At 46.2% G+C, this 12,292-nt stretch overlaps 1 protein-coding gene across 7 annotated transcripts; it reads left to right on the top strand.

Annotated features, from left to right (window-relative positions):
- Positions 1 to 44: 44 nt before the first annotated feature.
- On the top strand, positions 45 to 12,183 carry top3a (DNA topoisomerase III alpha). 7 transcript variants are annotated; one of them, XM_064315122.1, is made up of 20 exons: positions 45 to 887; positions 1,213 to 1,272; positions 1,887 to 1,960; positions 2,060 to 2,135; positions 2,457 to 2,565; positions 2,880 to 3,023; positions 3,781 to 3,951; positions 4,278 to 4,378; positions 6,152 to 6,226; positions 6,335 to 6,417; positions 6,515 to 6,722; positions 7,279 to 7,464; positions 7,922 to 8,051; positions 8,870 to 8,983; positions 9,329 to 9,494; positions 9,824 to 9,970; positions 10,333 to 10,455; positions 10,566 to 11,084; positions 11,471 to 11,649; positions 11,745 to 12,183. In XM_064315122.1, the coding sequence occupies exons 1-20, from the start codon at positions 699 to 701 to the stop codon at positions 11,984 to 11,986; spliced, it is 3,096 nt and encodes a 1,031-aa protein (XP_064171192.1). In that variant the 5' UTR covers positions 45 to 698; the 3' UTR covers positions 11,987 to 12,183. The 7 variants fall into 7 exon arrangements, with proteins under 7 accessions (XP_064171192.1, XP_064171185.1, XP_064171186.1 ...); XM_064315121.1 differs by having other exon boundaries at positions 51 to 222; positions 761 to 887; positions 10,566 to 11,649; XM_064315115.1 differs by having other exon boundaries at positions 10,566 to 11,649.
- Positions 12,184 to 12,292: the final 109 nt, after the last annotated feature.

The following is a 12,292-nucleotide window of genomic DNA, read 5'->3' on the forward strand; positions in this document are numbered from 1 at the left end:
TGATATTAAACTGCTCCAGACATTAGACTATGGACTATTTTCTTAATATGACGTGGTGGCAAATATTATTTAATTTCTTCATGGCTGTGTTAAGACATTACAATACTATTACGCATTTGGGATGGTAGTTTCACGCTAGACTGCTTTGCGACAGGCTTTTGCGACAATCCGTTCCAGGCGCCGAATTTGTAAACTACAGAAAGTCATGTGTTAATCAGAAAGGTAAAATAATTCCATAACGAGCTAACAAACCTAGGCAGATAGATAGTCAGTTCGTGTTTAAGTTTTAGTCATGCATTGCCATTTTGCCAACTAGCCTGTAAAGTACGTTTTGGTGACACTTTTTGAGCTAGCGCAGTTGAAATGACCAGCAATAAGTAAACTAGCTAGCTACGTAGCGTTAGCAGGACAGCAAACGTAATTTTATCCGATGTCGTTTAGCATTAACGATTTTTAGCATAAACCAGATTACATGAAGGGCCGAACATGTCACTAATTTAAACTAGCACTGGAAATTGAACTAGCTAGCTAGTAAACTGAAGTTGTCTTGGTTGGATGTGATATAGTCTATAGTCTATACCTAGCAAACTAGCTAGGTCTAATTGCAATTGTTTTTTGAGATTACATAGTTTAAAACAGTCCGTGACATGGCTTTACTTCGTATCGAGATTACTCGCAAAACTATCAGATAGATTAGGATGATCTATGTAATTGAAAGATCGCTTATTTTGCGTGGATTAAGATTGACCGTTCAGAATAGGCTTTGCAGACATAATTCCGCTGATATGATCCGGAGAACTCAGATTAAGAAAGTCCTCTGCGTGGCTGAGAAAAACGACGCTGCCAAAGGGATAGCAGAGATCATGTCAAACGGGAGAGCACGGAGGGTCAGTATTTCAGTTGCTAAATAGCGAGTATAACTGTCTGTATTGGACTGCTAATTGCTATCTTTTTCCAATAAACTTTACAGTTGTTAGCTTTACAATTGTTCTTTGGTTATTGCCACTTTCTTTTTAAATTGACGTTCGCTTGCTATAATCCTCTCGATTAACGATTTGAGGAATACATTTAAACGACGTCTGCCAAACTAACAACGACTTAAAACTAATATCTTTTATAATATAACTAATATCTATATTTTAAGAAATATTCTCTGTGGTTGCTAAAACATTTCCATCACTTGATCCTACTTTGAATTGTCTTCATTTTCAGAGAGAAGGCTTTTCAGTGTACAATAAAATCTATGAATATGAATATCACCTCTTTGGACAGGTATGTTTTATTTTAGATTCTTTAAACATGCTTATACTGTTGAAGAACTGAGGAATAACGAGTGGTGATAAATGGCGAATGGACAAAATAGTATTCCAAAGATTGCATTCAAATTTATATTTGGTCCTGATCCGTCATGTGCGATGTTGATTTTTGACACTTTGATTTTCTGAAATTTTATGTATTTATTTATTTGTTTAACATGTTAACATTGTTAAAACAAGAAATATATGCTCTGCGTTTGAGGTTTATAGCGCAGGAAACTTTCAACCCCTTGGGCCTTTGTGTGACATAGATATTCTTGCAGAGGAATGATGCTTAACAGTTTTCTCATTTTGTACTCAAAGTACGTGTTGAGATGCATGTGTGTAGAATACTTTTTTTTTTTGGTACAATTTAACATTGAATGATTTGACAGTGGAATTGGTGCCTCTTACACTGAAAGATAGATCCGTTATGTGTTATCTTCATGGAAGCACCCTTTAAAAAATGTATTTCTCACTGTAATGGTCTGTAGTGTCATGTGGTATACAATTTTTATACGGTTCTATGGGTATAGTTCATTATTACCTCTGATCTGTGGTTTCACTTGGTGTGTTTCTTTATTGCTACAGGATCTGACTGTTTCCATGACATCCGTCTCTGGTCATCTGCTAGGACTAGAATTCACTTCTGCTTTTCAGAAATGGTGATTTCATATTGTTCTCAAACATAAATGGCTTTAACTGGTTATTTGTCCTTGCAATGAAATCGGTGTTGTAAATTTCCCTCTTTTCTCCTGTTTTAGGCACAGTTGCAATCCAGTTCTGTTGTTCGATGCAGAAGTGGAAAAGCATTGCCCTGAAAACTTTGTCCAGATTAAGGTGTTTTTCTGTTTTGTCATATGATAAAATTGTTGAGATCAGTCCCTGGAGTATGCACATCCAATATCAGCAAAAGGCAATCAGTAATTTAACTGATCAGATTCATATTTTTCTCCTCATTTATTGAAGAAGTGCTTTTGCTTGAGTGTGATTCTTACAAACTCTGCTTAATTGATTACTGCAGTTGAATTACAAAGGCATACGTAATGGGTATACAGACTTGTAAAGTCCACAGGTAGCTTGAAATGATCGATTCCAAAATGAAATATATTCAGTTTTGTTGTGTGTTTTACGCCTGGGTGTTGTGTGGATGTGCTGCAGAGGACCCTTGAGAGAGAGATTCGTCAGTGTCAGGCTCTTGTTATATGGACTGACTGTGACCGAGAAGGAGAAAACATTGGCTTTGAAGTCATTGATGTCTGTAAAGCAGGTGACTGTTGCATTTTTGGTTCTTTTTTCTTTTTCTTTTTTTTACAGCCTGTGATAGATTTTGACCTTAACTGCAAATTTCGGGCAAGAATCATATAAGTAACATTATTGTAACATTAAAGGCATTAAATGCTTCTCACGATAGAACAGACGCAGAAACCATAGCAGTAGTTAATTAACTTAACTCTTGAGGTCATAGTAAAAAAAAAAAAACACACATACTGTATGATTATGCTCGTCCGTCCAGGTGGCTGGATGCTGGATGCTTCTCTCATGTTAAAAGAGTGCACTGAAAATGTGTCCTTTTCATTGCAGTGAAACCGAACATTCAGGTGTTCAGGGCGCGTTTCTCCGAAATCACCCCAAACTCCATTCGTAGGGCCTGCGAGTCCCTGACCGAGCCGGACGTCAACGTCAGCGACGCCGTCGACGTCAGGCAGGAGCTCGACCTTCGCATCGGTGAACGGCTTTACAGCTCCGGCGTTTCGCCTTTGAGAGGATATGTTTATCTCGTCTTTAGAGACACATCTTAATTGCTTTAGGGCAGGGGTCATATCCTCTCCGTCTGTCTGCCTATCTATCTGTTCTCATTTGTTTAGTTTTTTTTTTTTTATGTCCTTTAGTTCAGGGAAGTGTCACTGGGACCAAAGTCTCTTTTTCACGGGAGCCCTGTATACAATGCATTCATAAAAACATTTTATAATTGTAACATCAAATGCCATGTTATTTTATTGTCTGTACATGTACCTTTTTTCCGGTCTTATATTGTTTTATTCTTAGTTTTATGTTTTTTCATTCTATATATATATTTATGAATTTTACCTGTATTTGAGTTTGTAAAGCAATCTTGGGTCTGAGAAAGGCTTTATTATTATTATTATTATTATTATTATTATTATTATTATTATTATTATTATTATTATAGTAATAATTATTATTATTTAGCATGTTTTTTTAAAATGTCTTTTTAACAGAATGTATGGGTCTTCTTTTTTGTCAGGTTAATCACTAGTTCCCTAATAGTAAGTGCACAGAAGACAATGAGAGCCAAAAATGCAGATATTTTGGGCCAATAGATGACCTTCATTAGTGCACCAACGAATCTCTTCATACATGAAAGCTGTTTCCCAAGTTTTGCCATTTGCTAATCTGTCATTTCTTTGAAATACCTGCAAATTTCTGGAGGTAACTGGGTTTTTATAAAATTCTTATCCAGGAGCATCGTTTACCAGGTTCCAGACGCTGCGTCTGCAGAAGATCTTCCCCGCCTCGCTGTCCAATCAGCTCATCAGCTATGGCAGCTGTCAGTTTCCCACATTGGGATTTGTGGTGGAGAGATTTAAGGCCATCCAGGCCTTTATTCCCGAGACGTTTTTCAAAATCAAAGGTATTCTCATGATGGCGGTAGGCTTCCTGTGCAAGAATGTGTGCGCTCGTGCCATAGCTGACGTTACATTACATTACATTACAGGCATTTAGCGGACGCTCTTATCCAGAGGGACTTCCACAACATTTACGTATCATTTTACATTTTATCCATTTATGCAGCTGGATACATACTGAAGTAATGCAGGTTAAGTGCCTTGCTCAGTGGTACAATGGCAGGGCCTTATCCAGGAATCAAACCTATGACCAGTTCGGCTAAAAGCGAAGTTCCTTACCCACTGTGCTACACTGCCGCCCATAACCTCACATGACTCCTGTTTCCTGCAGTCACCCACGAGATGGGGGAAGAAGAGGTGGAATTCGGCTGGAAGAGACACCGCCTCTTCAGTCACACGGCCTGTCTCGTCCTCTACCAGATTTGTATGGAGGTATGGGCCTACCTGCCCGGACTACTTGCGTTTTGTTAAGCCACACACTTGTGTCTTCTCTCTTAAGGCTCTGTTCCAGTGTGTGGATGGGCCCCACGGTCTGGTATCTCTTAAGGCTCTGTTCCAGTGTGTGGATGGGCCCCACGATCTGGTATCTGTTAAGGCTCTGTTCCAGTGTGTGGATGGGCCCCACAGTCTGGTATCTGTTAAGGCTCTGTTCCAGTGTGTGGATGGGCCCCACAGTCTGGTATCTGTTAAGGCTCTGTTCCAGTGTGTGGATGGGCCCCACGGTCTGGTATCTCTTAAGGCTCTGTTTCAGTGTGTGTGGATGGACTGCAGGTGTAACAGTCCTGAATTTGTGTTGGATATTGAGTGTATTGTTTCTAAAATTGTCTGTTGGCTTTCACAAGGATGCTGTGTACTTTGAACTTTTGTATAATGAAAACAGGAAAGTTCAGTTAATCATTTAGCGGAGTCATTTGAATTGTCTTCTACTCTGACAAGTTTTGATAGACTTGGATCAGCTTATGTATACAGATGAGCAAGTTTATGAATCGTTGTAAACTAATCTTCCAACAGTAGTATTGTCAGTATAAATAATTGAGAATATAAAATGTATAAATGATTGAATTTTACATTACATTACAGGGATTTATCAGACGCTGTACAAAATGGTTACAAGGCAGTCGAAACATTTTAAGCAGCATTGTCAACATTGCCATCTAGTGGCAGTAAATATTGTCGGATTTTAATAGTTGTCTGTTTAAAATGTGTAATTAAAGCATTCATTTAATTAAGGGCTAACTGGACTGGTTTTATTTAGCATTTGATGAAATCATGTTGGTAAATTTTATTTTGAAGATCTTTAAGGTTTATAACGTCATTACAACTGGTTTAATCGCTGTTAGGCTGGTCCAGCTGATTCTTGGTTAGCAAGTAGAGAGGGACCTTGGGGGTAGCGTAGTACAATGGGTAAGGAGCTGGTCTTGTAGCCTAAAGGTCGCAGGTTCAATTCCCAGGTAGGATACTGCCGTTGTGCCCTTGAGCAAGGTACTTAATCTGAATTGCTTTGGTATATATCCAGCTGTATAAATGGATGCAATGTAAACACAGTGTACAAGTTGTGCAAATTTAGCGTCTGCTACGTGCCTGTAATGTAATATAATGGACATTGAGCAGCAGGGCTGTAAGACTGTTTGAGACTGATGACACACTTTCCAGTCTCTGATGATAGTGGGAATGGGTTTTGAGGATAGCCCACGTCCATAACCTGTCTCCGAGTGATTAGCAGTGAACCCTGGAGCGCAACACCTGTGTAGCGTTACATCACGTCACAGGCGCTTAGCAGACGCTCTTATCCAGAGCGACTTGCACAACTTTTACACAGCAGATTAGTTCTCAGAGGCTGAGGTTGTACGGTGACATAAAGCACTGCAATCTGGGGCAGCAGGATTCGGGCGGACGTGGTTGCCTTGAAGGCACGTGCGCTTTCACAATTGGGTCTTGGAATTAGGAGGACGACACGATTCGCATTGCCCGGGTTACAGAAAGACGTGCGGTGTACTACTTTTAACTCCTGTATAAGGGAAAGGGTCGTATTTTAGTTAATCATTCAGCCTATCAGTCGTAGACTGCGCTGCGCTGCGTGTCGTCGCCGCAGACAATTAGTTGGACGAGGTGCTGCGAGCGGTCTGCGCTACTCAGCTTGTGTACTCATGGGGCACGTGCGGGGGGTGCAGTGCTGCAGTCTCACGGCTTAATTCTGCTTCCCAGGCTCCCATCGCAACGGTTGATGCTGTGACGAGTAAACCCAAAAGCAAGTGGCGGCCTTTACCTCTTGACACTGTAGTAAGTACGGATTAAAAGCCAACGCCCTTCTGGCGTCGTCGTATTCATTCCGACTTAAGAGTTTGTTCACGCTTATGAGAAATAATTTTAAATGTTTCTTTCACGTAGGAACTTGAGAAATTGGCCTCCCGCAAACTGAGAATAAGTGCTAAAGAGACGATGAAGATCGCTGAAAAGCTGTACACTCAGGGGTGAGCTGCTCTGCTTCCTGATCAGTCTGTGGTGCTGCGGAGGAGCAGAACGTAGGTGTGATTTTTAAACCGGTGGTCCTTGTCTGCTGTGTGATAGGTTCATCAGCTATCCCCGTACGGAGACCAATATGTTTCCAAATACCTTGAACCTGACCCCTCTGGTGGAGCAGCAGACGCAGGACGCCAACTGGGGGCCGTTCGCCAGGGGCATTCTGGAGCGGGGCGGCCCCACCCCCCGAAATGGGAACAAGTCTGACCAGGCCCATCCTCCTATTCACCCCACCAAATACACAAGCAACCTGCAGGTGAATTCGGTGATTCCGCGGTCCGATATCTAGTGTTTGGATTACGGCCTTCAAGAGACAGACAATACAATTGGATAGGGCGAACTTGTTCATTGTCCACTCAAACTTGTTCATGGTCCATTCGTTATTCCATTCGTTACAAGTATCCTGGTTTTGTTGATTCCACCAGGTTTCTGTTCATCTGACCTATCAACGAATTTGGTGATTAAATTGATAATTGTCATTTAGGATGATAATTATTAAAATTAAATCACACAAAATGTATTTTAAGTGTAGGTTAAGTGAGGGGGTTTTAGCATGCAATACCACGTGTTCAGTATTCAGTGTGCTGAACATTTTAACAAGGGCATTGACTGTTGGAACTGCTGGATTCAGAAAAACAACATGCTTACTTCCCCGACAGTATTACATTTCAGATTGTTAGTGTAATCTGTGAACTCGGAAGGTCAGATGACATCTAAAAAGCCGTAGAGTAGCTCAGTGTACATTGCTCAATGCGCATTGACCCTTTACTTGTGCATTATGGGAGTTCATTTTAAAGCTGTCTGTCCAACAGGGAAACGAGCAGCGGCTGTACGAGTTCATCGTACGTCACTTCCTGGCCTGCTGCTCCCAGGATGCAGTGGGGCAAGAGACCACGGTCGACATCAGCATTGCTCAGGAGAAGTTTGCCGCCCATGGGCTGATGATCATAGCCAGGAACTACCTGGACGTGTACCCCTATGATAGATGGTCGACCAAGGTACAGTTAGCCACCAGATCTGAAGATACCGTGGCAACCCGACAGTAGAATTTTATTATGTTCTTATCTCTTCCAGTAAAGTCTTTCTGAGTCGAACATAAAGGCTTCCTACATCAGGGGGGTGTCCAATCGTACGTGAACAGGGCCAGCAGTGTGGGTGCAGGCTTTTGTTTTAGCCCAGGACTTAAGACACCAGATGTAACTATTTAACCAATCATGGTCTTCAACTCAAGACCTTGAGAAGTAGAATCAGGTGCCTCGGTGCGGGGCTAAAACAAGAAACCTGCACCCACACCGACCCTTCTCACACCGACTCACCTGCTCACCTGCAGCTAAGGCCTTACCCACACCGACCCTTTTCACACCGACTCACCTGCTCACCTGCAGCTATGGCCTTACCCACGCTGACCTGATGTGGGGTGTGTGTGTGTGTGTGTGTCATATCCTCGTCCCCCAGGTCATTCCCACGTACGAACAAGGCACCCAGTTCCAGCCCACCGCCATCGAGATGGTGGACGGGCAGACCAGTCCTCCGCAGCTGCTGAGCGAGGCTGACCTCATCGCCCTGATGGAGAAACACGGCATCGGTACTGTGCCACTGGAAACCCTGTGAAACTTCCTTCTTTTTAAAATAATAACAATAATAATAATGATGATAATAATTTAATAATTATTCATGGCTGATCTTTGAGACCGTTTGATACTGCCTTAAAGTTGTCCTTCAGGGTGCAACACAGTACGTCGGATTTCACGCTAGCTGTAAATAACTGCGTTTTCAGTTCGGAAGCACAGTTCTGTTTGGCGTAGTGTTTTATTTCACCTTTGTGTCGCGCGCGAGCGAGCCCGCCAGCCAGCTCCTGAACCACCATGCAGGGACATTCAGTTCTTAAAACCTTCCAGTAAAATTCCTGAAGATTTACGAGTTTTGAAAGAACACCTTTTGTATGTATGCTGCTATTCAGAACAAATTCTGCATATATACGCATATGGCTGTTTTTTGGTTCATGACATAATAAGGCATCTTCAGGGATCTCTTAAAATTTTTACCAGCGTCAAAAGAATTAGAAATGTATTTCAAAGACGTTTGTGAGCCAGGTCTAATGACCACGCCACATTACATCACCGCCACACTGAGCTTCCTTTTTTAAAAGAAGTGACCACAGTTGTGAAGATCCAACAGGTTGGATCAGACCAGAGAAGGATGGGCCCCCCCTTCTTGAGCCTGGTTCCTTCCAAGGTTTTCTTCCCATCTGCCACAGGGAGGTTTTCCTTGCCACTGTTTAAGCATTAGGCTTGGTCCTTTGGGCATCTAGGCCAGGGTCGTCCGTGAAGTGCATTGTGACAATCGCCGTGAAATACGCGACATAAATAAAGTTTGATTGATTGAATTTTCCTTGGCCTTCAGGCACTGATGCCACCCACGCAGAGCACATCGAGACCATCAAGAGCCGCACGTACGTGGGGCTGACGCCCGACCAGAGGTTCCTCCCTGGAGAGCTGGGCATGGGCCTGGTTGAAGGTGAGTCAGTCTATGACCGTAGACTCTGATACAGAATTACACTGTATGGAGAGAGTAGCTGTTTGAGAACGGTGGGAAGACTTGAATTTCCTTCGTCGAGGGACGTTCCATTACACCAGGGGTGTCCAATCTTATCTGGAAAGACCTCCGGTGTGGGTGCAGGCTTTTTTGTTTCAGCCCACCACTAAGACTCCTGATTCTACATATCAAGGTCGTGAGTGAAGATCACTAATAGTTCAATAAGGTGTTGTAGTGCTGGTCTAAAACAAAAAGCCTGCCGCCACACCACACCGGCCCTTTTTCGGGTAAGATTGGACACCCCTGCATCACATGATCGCCCTGCAGGCTACAACTCGATGGGCTACGAGATGTCCAAGCCAGATCTGAGGGCAGAGCTGGAGGCCGATCTCAAGCTCATCTGCGAGGGCAGGAAGAACAAGGACGAGGTGCTCCGGCATTACGTGCAGAAGTACAAGGCCATCTTCATAGAGTCTGTCAGGAAGGCCAAGAAGTGAGTCCACCTGTCAATAAATACATACCGGAAGTAAATAAATGCATACAGGAAGTAAATAAATGCATACCGGAAGTAAATAAATGCATGCGGGAAGTAAATAAATACATACAGGAAGTAAATAAAAGCATACGGGAAGTAAATAGATGCATACAGGAAGTAAATAAAAGCATACGGGAAGTAAATAGATGCATACAGGAAGTAAATAAAAGCATACGAGAAGTAAATAGATGCAAATGGGAAGTAAAAGCAAAGTTAAAAGCCTGTGGTGTGGCTGGGCCCAAGCCCCCCCCCCCATGGCTCAGGTGATGAGACTCTCTGCTTCCCAGGCTGGACGAGGCGCTCTCCACTTACCTGGGCGCGGCGCAGGAGATCTCGGCTCAGGAAGAGGAGCAGATGGAGATGCCCATGCCCGTGCGGAAGTGCCCGCAGTGCAACAGGGACATGGTGCTGAAGACGAAGAAGGACGGCGTAGGGTAGGCGGTTTAGCTACTGTCGGGATTCACTGTAAGAATGTGTCTTAGTTTCCAGTGGGAGCATTCCTGCTGTGTGCATGACAGCGTACTCTAAATCGCACCCAGAATACAGCAATGGGTTTTCTTTTTTTAAAGTATGCTATGAAAGTCAATATGGATGCTGGACTAAGGAAATAAACAAGTATGCTAAATAAATAAAGAGAGGAACCCGGGGAAAGTATTTGATTGGACATCTGTAGCCCAGGCCAAGGCTAGTGGGTACAAGGCTGATACAAACTGAATCAGCCCCCCCCCCCCCCCCCCCCCAATATAACCTCCCAAAGTGCGTTCAAGTAGTAGCGATGTTCTCTCTCGATCTCCAGGAAGTTCCTGACGTGTATGGGTTACCCAGGATGCAAGACTGCGGTGTGGTTCCCCGACTCAGTCCAGGAGGTCAGCAGAGACGAAGCCGTCTGCCCCACCTGCCAACCGAATCCTGTGCACATGTGCGTGTTAAACCGCTTTGGTTGCTACGGTAACAGCATTATCCTCTTTTACAGTCGTTTCAGTGTACGCTGTCGTGAGGTCAGCATCGTGTTGTGTGTTTTGGGCACAGGCTGAAATTCAAGTTCAAGAGGGGCAGCCTGCCTCCCACAATGCCACTGGAGTTTGTGGGCTGCATCGGCGGATGCGACGACACGCTCAGAGAGGTCCTGAACTTGAGGTACCTGAGAGGAGGAAGTGACACGGCCAGCCAGGCGGCCAATGGCACGTCGGGGGCTCACTCGAGGCAGCCACGGCCCCGCCCACAGCCCAGAGCGGAGGGTGGTGGCAGGCCTCCGGCCCCTGCGCCCCCCCCGCCCGTGTGGGCGTCGCCCCCTCCCGCGTGGGCGTCGCCCCCGGCGGCCGCTGCTGGTGGTGGCAACAGCGCCACCGTGTGTAACTGCGGGCAGGACGCCGTCCTTCTGACCGTGCGCAAGGAGGGGCCCAACCAGGGCCGGCAGTTCTACAAGTGCAACGCGGGGAGCTGCAACTTCTTCCTGTGGGCGGACGAGCCCGGCGGGGGCGGGGGCGGGGGCGGGGGCTTGCCCGGTCAGACCCCTCGGCTCCCCAGGCCGCCCGCGGTCTTTGGCGGGCAAACGCAGCAGAACGGCGGCGGCGGCGGCGGCGGCGGCTTCGGCAGACCCCTGGCCGGCGGCGGGGGCGGGGGCGGGGGCGGGGGCGGAGGGGGGCCACCATGTGCAACTGCAACGAGCCGGCCGTCACCCGGACCGTGGGGAAGGACGGGCCCAACAAGGGCCGGCAGTTCCACACCTGCTGCAGGCCGCAGGAGCAGTGCTGCGGCTTCTTCCAGTGGGCGGACGAGCCCGGCGGGACGTCCGCGCGGGCGGGGGGCGGGGGCGGGGGCGGGGGCTTGCCCGGTCAGACCCCTCGGCTCCCCAGGCCGCCCGCGGTCTTTGGCGGGCAAACGCAGCAGAACGGTGGCGGCGGTGGCTTCGGCAGACCCCTGGCCGGCGGCAGGGGCGGGGGCGGGGGCGGGGGCGGAGGGGGGGTCACCATGTGCAACTGCAACGAGCCGGCCGTCACCCGGACCGTGGGGAAGGACGGGCCCAACAAGGGCCGGCAGTTCCACACCTGCTGCAGGCCGCAGGAGCAGCGCTGCGACTTCTTCCAGTGGGCGGATGAGAACCACCCTCCAGGTGCGTCTCCTGCACGTCTCTGTCAGCTGTGTGTGCCCCTCGTTTGTGCTGGAGGAAAGATGCGACTCACCTTTGACCTCTTTCTGTTGAAATAGGAGGAGGAGGAGGTTTTGGAGGAGGAGGAGGTGGTTTTGGAGGAAGAGGAGGAGGAGGTTTTGGAGGAAGAGGAGGTTTTGGAGGAGGAGGAGGAGGTTTTGGAGGAGGAGCTGGGGGTGTCCCTGCGAAGAAGAAGGCCAGGGCCGTCCCGAACAAGGCGTCCGCACCCAAGAGAGCCAGAACCTGTGGGCTGTGTCACGAACCGGGACACACACGGACCACATGCCCCCTGGGCCAATGAGGCGCCCCCCGTGGGATGGCCGGATCTCTAGAGACCCCCTGAGGTCTGATCGTGCTGACTCAGCAGACTGAGGTCAAGGCTGTTCGTTGTTTCGTAGCCACTTCACATGACTATTTATCACACATTGTAAATATTTACTCAAATGATTTAAGTGTGTAAATAATAAGAATTAAATAATAAATAATATACATACAGTTCTTAATATTTCAAAGTTTCTCTTTGTTCCTGGTTTATTTTTTTCAAAATGTCCCTTTGTTCCCAGTTTATTTTGAAGATTTGTCCTAAAAAATGGAGTGGTTTATCTGT

The sequence above is a fragment of the Anguilla rostrata genome, chromosome 17 (genome assembly GCF_018555375.3).
Source record: "Anguilla rostrata isolate EN2019 chromosome 17, ASM1855537v3, whole genome shotgun sequence".
Lineage (NCBI taxonomy): Eukaryota > Metazoa > Chordata > Actinopteri > Anguilliformes > Anguillidae > Anguilla > Anguilla rostrata.